General features: G+C 41.6%; 1 protein-coding gene across 1 annotated transcript in view; it reads left to right on the top strand.

Annotated features, from left to right (window-relative positions):
* Positions 1 to 14,599, top strand: part of TNFSF11 (TNF superfamily member 11) — a 31,360-nt gene extending 16,761 nt beyond the window's left edge. Inside the window, exons 3-5 of the mRNA XM_072937375.1 lie at positions 7,170 to 7,215; positions 7,293 to 7,391; positions 14,065 to 14,599. Of these exons, the coding sequence (XP_072793476.1) occupies positions 7,170 to 7,215; positions 7,293 to 7,391; positions 14,065 to 14,486 (567 nt within the window). The 3' untranslated portion in view covers positions 14,487 to 14,599. The remainder of the gene's footprint in view (positions 1 to 7,169; positions 7,216 to 7,292; positions 7,392 to 14,064) is intronic.
* Positions 14,600 to 15,281: the final 682 nt, after the last annotated feature.

Here is a 15,281-nt window from a genome sequence, read left to right as displayed (position 1 = left end):
AAGTAGTTCTGTGTGGCTCGAAAGTCCAGCATCCTCAGAGATGGTGGGGTGCAGGGAGTGCAGGGGAGGAATAACAGGAGAGCCTGGAGTGGCAACCAGCCCAGTTGTGCAAGGCTTATAAGCCCAGGCCAGGCATGGAGACTTGTTCCTGAAGTCTGCAGGCAGCCCCTGGGGGGTTTTCAGAAGAGGCGGGACTTGCTCTCCTGAGTACTTTCCAATGCTCTAGCAGTGATGGACCAGTCTGAGGAAAGCAGGAGCCCAGGAGAGGCGGCGAGAGGCTACTGTTGTCATCCTAATGAGAAATGATGAACGCTTGCAGGCAGGCAGTGGTACTCCGGCTGGAAAGGAGAGGATGGATTTCTGAGCTGTTTACAAGGTGGAAGTCTGCAGGATTCCTCTGCAGGAATAGGAAACTGACTATTCATTTTCGGAAACAACCCATGTGTGGCATTCATGTGCTAACTCGGCTGATGAATACGCTCTTCTTGTAGCTAGGTTGGAGAAGAATTACAGGAAGTGTATCATTAAGATGTTCAAATGAATGCATTACATATGTTAACAAGTGTATGAACCCTGTATTATATCTGGCAAACGGGGTGTTAAATCCTTGTTCAACCAGCCAGATGTCCCTGCAGCTGCTGCTGGTATGGCAGAGGGAGGCAGCCACCTGAGACCCCAGCTAAGAGCTGGTGCCAGTGGTTTCCGGAAGCATCTGGCTAGACAACTCGCTTCTCCTGTGCTCTGATTGACAGGTACCACATAGATCGCACAGTTCACATCACAGCGCACAGGTGGGGTTTTCAGTCTGATAAGCCCAGACTCCAGCAACTTGACCTTTTTCACGGAATCTTTACAGGCGCGAACGTCCTTAGTGGGAATATAAATCTATTTGTACATATGATTTTGCAAGACCAAAAAAAAAAAAAAAAAAAAAAACCATGGTCAAACAAAGACCAATTTAATAACATTCACTCTTGAATTGGAACGCTATCAAAGTCTTGTTTGGGGCAGTTATCCAGCTAAGTTTGCAAAGGCTGGTTTAGTGTTTGCTGTAAATGTGTGAATTACCTGGAGCAAAATTCCCATAACTGCTCAAAAGAAGTTGAAAGTCCCTGAGAGGTGTTTATATTTATTCTTATAGAGTACAATCTTTCCTAAGTGGGTTTGATTTACCAAGATTGAGACAATTCTGGGATGTCTCCCTCCTCCCTACGCTTGGCAAAAAGATCCTAAAATATTCTAAAAGATGTTCAGAGGAGTCTGTCCCAACCGTCTGAAGACACGGGCTTCACTCTTCAAGTTCTCCCCATCACCCTCCTGGGAATTGTGCCTCTTGGATATTGAGTTCAGGAGAAGTGAAAAGAGCAGCAGTCCGAGAGACCACAGTTACACAATCACATTGATCTTTTGTGTACGTTCTTTCCTGGAGGAGAAATTGTGAAATCCCAACATTTTCCTATGAGTGAAATAAAAAAGCTGAAATCAAAAAAAAAAAACAAAAAAAAGAAATCATCATGCCGGTTGTTTTCTTGTCTGTTCAAATGTACTCTGACAGCAGAGATGAAAAGTCAGTGCAGTCTAAATAGGAAAATACCACAATGAGAAGATTGTCGAATGTTGTGAAATGCCCTCATCTGCATTGTTGTTAGACCTCTGAGAGGGGGCGGAGGGCAGTTTCAACTTCGCAGTCCGGCTCGGGCAGCCCAGGCTCGTCAATGCTGGGCGGCGCCCACTAGGTGGCAGTATGTCAGAGGGTTTCTTTCATCCGAGACTTGGCCGCGATCGCTTTGGCGGTCTCCCACTAGTTCAGTTTTTCTTTGTCCTGTTTTGAAGGGTTAAATGAAGCGATCGTAATTCAGAGATCCATTGTGCTTATTTAAAAATGCATAAATTCGCTGAAAAGCCTGCTCGTTACAGTGTGACCATAAGTAAGTTCATTCATTTATGGGATTTTTCTTAGTAGTTTATAGGTAAGGATTCTAGTGGTCATGAGTAGTTTTTGGAAAGCAGGGGGTCGTTGGTTTTGTCCTTCCATGTGATGGATGCGAAACATGCTGTCTTCTGAGAAGGAGGATCGCTGAGCTCCCTGGGTTGCGGGACATGGGGTTGTCTTCTGTGGCTTTCAGCCAGGAGAAGATTGCAGGTGGAGCCATCTGCCCAGTTTCCTCACCCTGGAAACTGTTTCTGGCTTCTGCTTGAGGCTGTTTGCCAGGAGGTGTGTCTAAACTACCTGTATTTCTTTATGCAAATCTGTGGGCATAATGATAGTGTAGACATCATAGGATTACATGGCATGTGTATCCAGAGAGTTAACTATTTTTTTCAATTTATAGCTGGATATCAAATAAGATAAAACACATACAACATTTTTTTAAAAAGATCTCTTTCATCTGAATAATTTGTTCAGAGGAAAGGAGTTAGGCTGTTCTTTGTAGTGTCTTCCCCAAATTAGATGATCAAAATTTTCTGATTTCAAAGAAACAAGAAGCCATGTTTGAATGATAAGATTTGGGAATAAAGAACTCTGCAAATTTTTAAGCACCCTAATTAATGTGACAGAAGTAGGGGGACTAATGCGGATGAAAACAAACAGAAATGCAAAGCTTAGGAAATAAATGGAATTGTCAGCTGGGCTGAAGTCTGGGTACTTCTTCAGAAGAGTTTCCTATAATCTTGAAAATTAAAAATATTCGGGGGGTCATTCCAAAGAGATCTATGCTTGATATGTACAGAGCAAAGTATCTGACCCTTGAGGAAAAGGACCAGAGTGGCCCTGCTCTGCGGCATGGACTTGATGGAGTCATATTTGGAGATGGGGGGTTTATGGATTAGTTTGGGGGGTTCACCAGCCAAGCCTTGAATGAGTCCTGGTGGGTTCTGAGCATCCTGTTTTCTGAAGCCCCTGGGAATTCTGAGACCGTATTTCCTGATGTTGAGGCTCCCTTTTGTCAGACTCCCCAGGTGGTACCTGCAGCCAGGTCCCCAGGTAGTGAAGGTGTGTCTCCTTTCCACTTACTGCTTCAGGGAGGGACCCACCCTCTAAGGATTTCTTGATGGGGACAGAGAGGAAAGAGGACCTTTCCTTCTTCTCACTTAGGTTCTCCTCTCAGGGCCCTACAAATCAGACTGATGAAAGGCAAATTAGCAAGAGAAAAAAGCACACCAATTTATTTAACGTAAGTTTTGCATGACACAGAAGGCTTCCTAAGGGAATGGAGACCTGCAGGAAGGGCCAAGCCGAGTGGATTGGGTTTGATAAAGAGTTGGAAGGTGTAGAATAAATGGGACAGGACAGGACTGGACAGGGTCTGAGCGACGGGTAGCGACCTGAGGATGCTTCTGGGCGTCCTTCCATCTTAAGAGATTAAGACGGCTCCTTTCTTCGAGATGGGGAAGGCATCTCTCACCCGAGGGTCTATGACCTGCTTCAGGAGGTTACAGAAGGAAGTTACTCCTTCCAGCATCTGCCATTTCTCAAAATCAATCCTTTCCCTTAAAATATTCCACTTGCCAAAGCGTGTTCTGAACCTCATCACAGGCCATTGATACTCTAACCTCAGCTTCCAGGAGCGTATTTGATGGCTACATCTTATAAAGGAAGGTGGGCTTCTGGCCCTAGAAGAGGAGTGAGAAGGCAGAGGCTCAAGTCCCAGAGATATAAATGGCAACCTTATTCTCCCTTGGCCTCCATCTCCCAGTCTGAAAAGTAAGGTTAGTAATAGGTACCCTCTCTGATTCTAATATGAATCAAATAGGGTCATACAAGGGGAAACTGTTGGCTCCGAATGTAAGGGGTTATTTAATTTTCAATTTTATATAAATATAAATTGTGAGACTATCATAAATCTATGACTAAATAGAGCTGTCACCAAGCAACCATTCATGGGGACACTCAATTAATAATAACATTTCTCAACACCTGCTACATCTTAGAATCACCTGGGGAGAGTCTTGTAAAAAATGACCAAGTCAACATCAGACTAATTGTATTACACTGGCTGGAGTTGGGCCAGGACCCCCTAAAAGTATAGAAGAATGTTTTGTTTATGGTTGATATCTATGCACATAAATTATGATCTTCGAGTTAAGAAGATTGGGGGTGGGGTAGGGGATACAAGCAAAGATATTGAGAATACAATTTTTGTAGCCTGACGCGATAAACACGTCTTTCTTTTCCATTCTTCACACACTTGCTTTTCATGTAGAGACTTCCCTGCAGAGTTTCGGAGAAGAACTGCCCTTCTTGGAGAACCAACAACATATAACATGAAAACAGCATTACCTTGTGGGTCTTCAGCTCGAGTTTTAATTCATCCTGGGTCATGACACACCTTTTTATTTTATTATTATTATTATTATTTTAAGCGGACACTGGAAGTGCTTCTGAATGGCGCTGGTTTTTGAATTTTTTTGTAATGAAAAATTCTGTGGCAGCTCTGACCTGGCAGCTGCTGATGAAATGGGCAGGAGAAGTTCATTCCCAGATGGCAGAGGACAAACATCCTCTGTCCGCTTCATCAGCTTGGGCCTGATCTCAGGCTTCAAGAAAAATCTCATATTGGCCCATCTCGGAAATCTCTGGGGATGTCAGAAGAATTGCTCTTCTCAGACTGAGGCCCCAGGTCAGCAGCACCAGCTCGCCCGTTAGAAATGCACATTCTCAGGCCCCGCCCCCCCAACCTAGTGGGTCAGAAACCCTGTGTTTCATTCAGCAAGCCCTCCGGGAGATGATGCTGCGTGTTCACATGTGAGAACCACCGAGCTAGCACCAAGGTCCTTTCCTTGTTTTGCTCAATAATAAGCAGCTTTTCTCACCCAGTAGGCACTTGTAGGCATTGGTCATATTTTCTTCCTTCTTCCCTCCCGCCTCTTCCCTCTGATGGTGAGGCAGGTCGGGGCTAGAGGGGAAGTGAAGGGTAGCTTTCATTCTCTGAATTAGTCTGTCTCCCAGGTTCCTATTCCTGTTCCAATCTTTCAAGAGATAGTAATCAGATGAAGATATATAGATAAACAGGTAAAGAGATACATAATATACAAAGACATATTGCATCAGAAATGTATAAAGGTATATACAATGAATAAAGATATATTATATGTACACTGTATGTAATCTATTATATATTCTTAAAGGTAAAAGATATATACAATTTATAAAGATAAACTGTGTATATATAAATGTATAAAAATGCACACAGTGTATAAGGTACTTTGTGCATATATAAATCTCCATTGTGAATGCAGGGAAGACCAAACCAGGGAGTCCCAGAGATCAGGGTACCATTGGGAATCCAAAGATCATCACATGAGACTTGGGAGATTGGCAGTCAGCAGGGGAGAGAACTAAATCTTGGATGGAGTGGGGAGAGGAACAGGACCTGGTAGAGGCCACTGTGTTGCACAACCCAAAAGGGCCAGCCGCCACTGGCCTAGAATTCCGGGCAGTGATGCTCCCTGAGCTGTGCAGACCAGCGACCTAAGTCAAGGCAAGGGCAGGAGGTCATCCTGAATGAGGCTATAAAGTTTCCTTCTCTAAGTCAGTCATGCTGTGACTTCTTTAGGATGTTAGAATAGGTAACTGAAGGCAGCTCTGCTATGTCCTCCAAGGGTCTTTAAAAATAGAATAGATTCTCATCTCTCTTGGGGTCCTACAGTCAGAAGAAATCAATGAAACTTTATGACCAGAACCCTTCCTGCTGTTAACAGCTGAAGTTGTGTTATATCCTCTATCTATCTACCTGTCATCTCTCCAAAGCCCTTCTCTCCAGACACTCAAAGAACCGGAGCTATCCGGCCCGGACGGCCATCCCAATAATGAAGAAATTAAGAATCTCTCCAGAGTGTTTCTAGTATCTAGATGTATGGATTTACCAGACCGCCTGCGAAGTGCCTACATTCGTTACCCCATTGAATCTTCACAACCACCCGTGATGGAGGTGCTGTTAAATACCCTCAGTGTATGGAAGTGACCGAGAAGGGATCTGAACTGACGTCAGAGCCTGAAGTTACATCCACTTGACTTTACTGTTAAATGGTAGCTAAGATTTTGGTTCGCGTGGGCCCGCAGTTACCTATTGGGTCCTTCACGGTCAGAGCTCAGATTGAGACGTGCAATTAGCTACGCTCTTTATGTACTTGTGTTCTTTCTTTTTCTGGCTTGCACTTCTAAACCTCTATTTGTGGCAATATTTTAAGTTAATTGTTGGTAATCTAAAAGCTCTTAGATGTCCATGTAGTACTTTAAATATGCTGTGACTTTTTTTAAACAAAAAATTAACCACTGGGAACTAGGCATCTTTCTCTTCCTTATGGGCTGAGCGTCAACGTTGTAACAGGGATTCACTAATGAAACAGACATAAAAAGAGCCTCCCTAAAGATTTAGGAGGGTCATATACTCCGTGGTAATTGTTATTTTCCTAGTTAACTTCATCTCCATTTGTGTACCTGCTACAAATGTTTTATTATGTTCAGTGATTCCATTTTTTTTACCATTTACATTGTCTCTTATTTCTTCTTATTGTCCAAAGTGTTTTGCTAGATGGCAGGCACGCAGCCTACTTTTTAAGCGCATCAACATAATTCTTCAGGGGTGGATTTCCCTTGATAGCTACTTACAACATCAAGAAATTTTACCATCTTGGCATAATTTTGAATAAGGATTGAAAATATACATCTAAAGGTCTCTCAGAAAATATTGGAGAGATTGGAGACAAGTGAAAGAAGAAAGCTTCTCTACTTAAGGCTTCTGATGCACGAAGATAAAATGCTGATTATCTAAGCAAGAACTTTATTAACAGTGTAAATTTTGAGATGTCCTTTGTAGGTCTGAAACAATCTCTTAAGATATCCTATATCTCTCCTTACAATGAAGTCTCATGACCACATCTTCCCAAACCCCTGAAATGTTTTTATATCTTTTATAAATCTAGTTCATTAACTTATAGTATGTATGATCTGAAATTATGATAACTTCTTGGATTGTTATCTTTAGATATGAAAGAAAGACCAGTTATATTAGGTACCTGGAGTTAATAAAATTGCATCAATTAAAAAAAAAAAAAGAAGGAAAGGAAAGAGGATTGATGTATTGTATGCCCAACAGTCCTGAATTCTTACTGCTCTATCGGAACAGTGAGAGTATAAATAAGATTCTTCTTCCCTTGTATTTCAGGAAATGCAGCATGTTGTTAAGTCACAACACATCAGAGCAGAAAAAGGTAAGCGTGGATCTATCTGAATATTTGAAAACCCCCAGGGTCACCACTCTGGGCTAACATGGCTTTCTCATCTTCAGCGATGGTGGAAGGTTCATGGTTGGATCTGACCAGGAGGAACAAGCCTGAGACCCAACCCTTTGCCCATCTCACGATCAATGCCACGGACATCCCATCAGGTAAGATCCATTTGCATCCCAGCCTGGAATATCTCAAGAATTCTTTTATCAGCCCATTTGAATTCTCAAACCTATTCTTAGTCTGTGACCAAAAATTTGAGAGCCCTTAACTTCCAGACCAGAAGAAAGGTCATTTAGTCTTCAGTTAGTAATCCACATCATGGAAACACTGATTCTCAATCATGCCAGAATGGACACCATCACTGTATTCAGGCCATCAGAGTGACTTTCTTTTAAACGACGGCTAGTTGAGGTTGCAGAGCGGGAAAGGACAGTCCCTTGTTAGGCTTGTCTCCATTTACCCAAGCAGAAGGTGGCCTGGGGTGCATGAGTTCCTCCAGGTATGAGTGTACGACTATACACTCAGCCATCTCTTGCAGAGTTTTACGTAGGAGCTCAGCAGAGTGACGTTAAAAGGCAGTGGCCCTCTAGAAAATGAGACATACTCCTTCTCCGGGGGGATTATCACCTTTTTCTGGCTAAGAAATTAGCTCAATGGATTGGAGACCTGATTATCTTTTGGAAATGAGGAAACCCAGAGCTCTGTGCCTCCAGGTACCTTAATACACCAGCGATCTCAGCACACAATCCCCACTGGTTACTACACCTGCGGTTAGGTGGGCATCAAAAAGATTACAAAGGACATGATGACAGAGTGACAATTGGACATTATTATTATTGTCACATCATTTATTGAACACACACTACATATCAGCAAAAACTTTGCTCCTTATTCAAGGTCTCTGATCCTTACTACAATCTTGCAAGCTAGTGATTATCATACAGATTCTGCAAACAGGGAAACCAAGGTCCACCTAGTTTAACTGATCTGCTCAAAGCTGTGTTGGTGGCAGGATTAGAAGTTGAATTCCACTCTAGCTGATTCCCAAGGCCATGCTTTTTACACTATAGGTTATCATCTAAGTACCCGGGGCCCGTTGGCTTTGTCAGAGGGAAATAAATTCAGAGCTCTTACGTTCCTCTTTTCCTGTAAGAAGTAGATTAATGTAGCTTTAATAGCATGTCGTCTTGAGTCTGATGGCCTGGGTTTCAGGCCCCACTGTGCTGCTTCCTGGTCAGGTGACCTTGCGCAAATTATTGGAATCATCTGGGTGTCGGCTTCTTCATGGGGATGGTAATAGCTACACTGGGAGTGTAGTTGGTGCAGCCACTGTGGAAAACAGTATGGAGATTTCTTAAAAAACTGAAAAAAAACAGACTTACCATCTGATCCAGCAATCCCACTCCTGGGCATATATCTGGAGGGAACTCTAATTCGAAAAGATACATGTACCACAATGTTTATAGCAGCACTATTTACAATAGCCAAGACATGGAAGCAACCTAAATGTCCATGGACAGATGAATGGATAAAAAAGATATGGTGTGTGTGTGTATATATATATATATATATATATGTATATATATATATACACACACACACATATGTGTACACAATGGAATATTACTCAGCCATTAAAAAGGAATGAAACAATGCCATTTGCAGCAACATGGATGGAACTGGAGATAGTTATACTAAACAAAGTAAGCCAGAAAGACAAAGAAAAATACCATATGATATCACTTATAGTGGAATCTAAAAAAATAACACAAACAAACCTCTTTACAAAACATAAACAGACTCACAGACATAGAAAACAAACTTAGGGTTAAAAGGGGGAAGGAAGGAATGGAGGGATAGGATTTGCAGATACACACTACTATATATAAAATAGATAAACAAGGTCCTACTGTACAGCACAGGGAACTATATTCAGTATCTTGTAATAGCCTATAATGAAAAAGAATGTGAAAAAGAATATATATATATATAAGTGAATCGCTATGCTGTACGCCAGAAATTAACTCAACATTGTAAACCGACTATACTTCACTGAAAAAAATGGTATCTACCTCATGAGGCAGCTACAAAGACTTCATGAGGTGATGTTGTAACATGCTTACATGGAAGCAGGTGTGTAATAAGCACTCAGAGAATGTAATTTGTTAGTATTCTTTGAGTTTAATTAGATAATTATACATATTCTAATTTTTTTCCCCAAAAATGATTCAAGGTCAGTTTTTCTTCAAGTTAAAAAAAAAAAAAAGAATTCAAATTTTAATAAACCGTTTTGAAGCCACTGGCACAGTATGGGCCACGAAGGAATTTTTCCTGACTGCAGACATGGAAAGAAACCAACTCTTTGATTTTTAGAAAATTTTCCTAAATTATCTATCCCATCCCAGATATGTTGCCTATAAACACATTTTCTGTGTGTTTGTGTGTGTGTGTGCGCACACGCGCGCACACGTGCACCTTATGGTGGACCCACACTAATCTTCTGGGTGAAAAGCTATTTTGCATGTTAGCAAAGGTGATCTAATTCATACTGATACGTCAGCTGTGAGTACCGTGAATGGGCTGTGCATTGATCTTTTCAGTTCATTTTAAATGGCAAATGATAAATCTTGCCTTAGACTGTGTGCCAAAGTCTATTTGGTGGGAGCAAGCATGTTTTAGGTACAAAGCTCTCCCTCCAGGCACCTAGCATCAAATCATTGCCAAAAACAAGGCCAAACTCCTGGTTATTTTCTGATGGTTACTGAGCTTGAGACAGAGCGAAGTGAGCTAGTGTATGCTTCTGTTGAAGAAAATAGAATTTGCTCCTCGGGCTTGGCCAACAACTCCTTGGGTCCGTTCATCTCTCATTTGGGGCCACTACTGGATCCTTCTGGGGAAGATGGCTTTAATTTTGCACGTTCCTCTCAGGCCTCTGTTTCATACTTATTTGTACTTATTTACACATGAGAAAGAAATCAGAATCTGCCTTGTGTTGATTGTATTTCAAAGCTTCTTGGATAAAATGCATGGGTAGAGGGGAGTAATTTATTTTGGGAGGTCAGAAGTCGTGGCTTTCTCAAGGGTCACTCAGATAAATATTTGAAGGGCATCTTGTGTAATAGCTAACAGCTGTCACCCTGAGGGCTGGGGAGGCGGGGAGGCTGGGATGCAGCATGGAAGCCCAGGCTTGCTGCTGAGAGGTTCTTCAACCTGGCTGAGTGCACATCTTTCTCATCTTTTCTCCCGCTCTGTTCGAAGCTTTTATAATAGGTATTCTTACTAACCACTGACTTGGTGTTGAGTAATAGCAGCTGACGCTTATTGTGTGAAACTATTTTAACTATTTAAAATGTTTCATTTAATCCCACCAATATGGCACCTCTATGGAAGAGGAAAGTGGGACACACAGCATTAAGTAACCTGCCCCGAGTCACTAAGCTGTCTGTGAGTGTCAGAGTCTGGCTTCCAAGGGAGCAGCGCCTTTATCCTCCCAATGTGTCCCAGGACGGAGCTTGTAGTCAAACTACGGTTCATCCAGGCTTCCTCTGGTGCTCATGTCCTTATGTTCTCAGGGTAAGAGAACAAATGACTTCGCGGTGGGCAGCAGGCGACACATGGAGAGTCTTCATGTTACGTCCATGTAAATTATACCAAAAAAAATTTTTAAAGTTTAAACAGACCATACGAACCTTTGGTTTAGTTATCATATGATTTCTCGATTTCCTTAAGGTTTACCTTCAGTAGGTCTCAGATTTCAAGGCAGTACTCATTTTCATAATCCGATTCCAGAGAAAATCTGAAGTGCGATTGTGAAGGAACAAAAGTTACTTCTGATAGGATGTCTGGACTCATCAGCATAACTCAGTAAAGAGTAGAAAGAAGATTTACTGCTCTTGATGCAGACTTTTCCACAAGTGTGCGAATACACACATAGGAACGTGTAAATACACACACGATGAGGGCACACGATCTTGGCTGGGCTGGTAAACATGAAATCACTGATGGGTAAATCTAACTGTAAGTTCTATGTTTGCCTGCAGATGTTCACGGGGAGGTTAGGCACAGGAGAAAGAATAATGTTATTCCTATGTTTTTATTATTGCATTCATACAAAAGGACTTTAAAAGCTTTCACACGTCTTCATTAACGAAAGAAAGCAGTAGATTAAGATTCTTTGTAATGGCGTAAATTGTACAATATTTTCTTCTCTGGGTGCATTCCATTCTTTGCTTGAACAGTTTTCCTCGCTCACAATCCTTTTCTCAGCCCATCCACATTTGACCCAAGTCCTCCCAGCCCTCTGTCCCCTCTGTCCCTTCTCTGGGCTGAGCTCACCTGATCATTTCCGCAGCTCCCCCTTGGCAGTTGCTGGAACTGAGCTGGGTCCCCTGTGCGCTATGTGACATTCCGAAATGAAAATGTTATCTTTTTTCCTTTTGTGTGCCCATTTCTTATTTTCTTCACTATGAAGTGGTAAGTGCCTTGAGGGTCCACTGCTTGGTATAATTCTTAATCATGGGTAGAGTGAACGCCCATAGAAAGGACCATTCATTGTTGAGTGACCGATTTAATCAGGGAATGGATAAAAACTGGTATGTTTAGTAGGAAATAAGGACACTCCTTCCACTTACCTTAAGCTATCAAAGAGAGAGGTGTGTGGTCAAGGTTTCTGTATTCTCCCCTGGTTCATGTTCCTTCCCTGCCTTCCCAGACCACAGCACCAAGACCTTGCTCTAACACTGGCTGATCCAGCCCATCGAGAGGGTAGACTTCACCTTAGCCATTCTGCTGCTGTCTGTTAAGAGCTATCATAGGAGATAAACTGTAAGACCAATAATTCATTGGCTAAAGGATTGAATACAAGAGTAGGGTAAGAAGGAGGTAAACACAGATGGTTTGAGATAGAAAACACATTGAGTTTTATTAGGTTTGTCAATGGATTGGGTGGCTGTTTACCAATCTGGAGAAATGACTAGGGTTTACGAGGATGCAATGAACAGAGTCTTGTAGTCTCATTTTGACTCACTTGGGACCACAGGATGATGTTTACATCTGGGATGCTTTAATCTGGGATGACCTGAGGTAGGATCTCTGATGGAAAAGGGTGTGTGCTGTGCTCGGACCTGGAGGCAGCCATGCCTGTGATGGCTTCTCAGGCTCAGTCTAGCGCCCTCCTGTGGATAAGAGGAGGAGTCCAGGAAACCTTTCCTGCCCCTGGATAGCTTAGTATAAGTATTTACCACCAAATCCTCTGGAGGAAAACTGTGTCTTTTGACCTTCCATAAAGTGACACCTTTTTCCCCACCAGCTGACTCTTTTTCCAATTATATAACAGGTATCCACATAAATACAAATATTTAATTAATTTTATCATGGAAGTGGTCGCTTTTCAAAGACCTAGTAAAATACACTAAAGACCTGAAATATTAAACGCATTGGGTGCATGGCTGATATAGATTTTCTAGAAACTTCTGCCACTCCAGCAACAGTGGCATAAACATCAGGTGTCACATTTCAGGTGTGAGAAGGAGCTAAAGGAGAATTCTGGCTCATCAGGAGAGATTTTACCATCTTTGAGGATGGTGTGACGTTGTGAAGTGGGGGAGTGCAAAGCCAAGAATATTTTCTTTGTGAACTTCTCTGGGGGCAGCTTTTCAGTCATGTGACCTTGGGAGGCATTTGGGCAATTGGAGGAGGAGAAAATCAGCGGTGATGAGCATAGAATTTAAGAGGCTGACTTTTTGGTTGAAGTTGCTGTGACCCAGATTTTCAGTTCCTTCTACATACCTCTCTCCATGAATTAAAAGAGAAGGTGGTTAGAGATGATCGTACTGAGTGAAGTAAGTCAGACCATGTCTGAGAAAGACAAATATCATATGATGTCACTTATAAATGGAATCTAAACAATAATGATACAAATTCTATTTACAAACCAAAACAGACTCATGGACATAGAAAACAAACTATGGTTACCGAAGGGGAAAGGGCGGGGAGGGATAAATTAGGAATTGGAGGTTAACAGACACATGTTACTATATATAAAATAATAAACAAGGACCTACTGTATAGCACAGGGAGCTATATTTAATTTCTTGTAATATCATAATGGAAAAGAATCTGAAAAGGAAAAATGTATATGTATGTATACGTATAACTGAATCACTTTGCTGTACGCCTGAAACTAACATTGTAAATCAACTACACTTCAATAAAAATTAAAAAAAAAAAAGGTGAGGGTCCCATGAAGTGTGGACAGTCTCCTCCTAGACCTGTTCCTTGCTTTCCTGTTTGAACTGCCTTTGATTGATTCTCTTCCTTCAGCCTTGAATGACCTTTATGCTTCTGTTGGCTGAATCCTGTTCCTCCTTTAAGTTATCAGGCTCAGTTGCTCAATAAAGTCATTCTTGACTCTTCTGAGAGGAGGTAATCTCCTTCCTTTGAATTCCCACTACAGCATTTGCACCTTTCTTGTCAGGGCCCATGCCTTGCTTCCAATCTAAATGTATATCATACTTATCCCATGAGGGCAGGAAAAATGAGATTTTTGCCTTGCTACCCTCTCAAGTGCCTAGCAGAGGGCACTGGCACATCTTACTATACTCATACTCTGGCTTTAGGAGATACATTCGGAGAAGCTATTTTCCCATTGGAACAATGACTGTTACAGTGAGTTTTTCTCCAACCTCATTTGAAGGGGTGTGTTTTAAATCACATGTCTCGTCAGGGTGGGTAATAGCTCTGTGGTCGAGTGCATGCTTAGCATATACAGGGTCCTGGATTCTATCTCCGAAAACTTAGAAAAAAAAAATCAAGTGTCTCTCTTTTCCTTAGGTTCCCAGAAAGTGAGTCTGTCCTGCTGGTACCATGACCGAGGTTGGGCCAAGATCTCCAACATGACGTTCAGGAATGGAAAACTCATAGTTAACCAAGACGGCTTTTATTACCTGTATGCCAACATTTGCTTTCGCCACCACGAAGCTTCGGGAAACCTCAGCGTGAAGTATCTTCAGCTCATGGTGTATGTCACCAAAACCAGCATCAAAATCCCGAGTTCTCACACCCTGATGAAAGGAGGAAGCACCAAATACTGGTCAGGGAAAGCTGAATTCCATTTTTACTCTATAAACGTTGGAGGATTTTTTAAACTACGGTCTGGGGAGCAGATAAGCATTGAGGTATCCAACCCTTCACTACTGGATCCAGACCAAGATGCAACGTACTTTGGGGCTTTTAAAGTGCGAGATATAGATTGAGCCCCATCTGGTGGAGCGTTTTCACGTTATTTCTTAGGATGTATAGAAAACTTTTTTAAAACAAGCCCAGAAAGATGTATATAGGTGTGTAAGACTACTAAGAGGTGTGACCCACAGGGTACAAGAAGACCCCAGCCATGCTTTTGATTCTGTAGAGAGCAAATGTATTTACAGCCAATGGGAGGTGTTGGACTCAAGATGTGTTACAATCTAAGGGTTTTCTTACACAATGGTTTTTAAATTTTGTGATGAATTCCTAGAATTAAAAGTGAGTGGAGCAGTTACAGTTGCCTTTATGAAAAACCGCATTTGAGCTATGGGAAGGGTTAATTTTCTGACTCTAGCCTGTGGTTATGTGCCACGATGCAGCTGAAGTGGAGAGGGGTCATCTAATGGCAAACTGATGACAATCTGAAGGGTTAAATTCTTTTGAATTGTTACATCATGCTGGAACCTGCAAATAAAGACTTTTTCTAATGAGGAGAGGAAAATATATGTATTTTTATATAATATCTAAAGTTATATTTCAGATGTAATGTTTCCTGTGCAAAGTATTGTAAATTATATTTGTGCTATAGTATTTGATTCGAAATATTTAAAACTGTCTCGCTGTTGACATATTTAATGTTTTAAATGTACAGACGTATTTAACTGGTGCACTTTGTAAATCCCCCAGGGAAACCTTGCAGCTAAGAGGGAAGAAAATGTTGTTTGCTGATATCAACTGTATTATATTTCTTCCTCGTTTTTAACTTAATAGATTTTTCAGACTTGTCAAGTCTGTGCAAAAAAAAT

The sequence above is a fragment of the Vicugna pacos genome, chromosome 14 (assembly GCF_048564905.1).
Source record: "Vicugna pacos chromosome 14, VicPac4, whole genome shotgun sequence".
Classification (NCBI taxonomy): Eukaryota; Metazoa; Chordata; class Mammalia; order Artiodactyla; family Camelidae; genus Vicugna; species Vicugna pacos.
The sequence above is the reverse complement of the archived record's forward strand: the minus strand, read 5'-3'. Positions and strand labels throughout refer to the sequence as shown.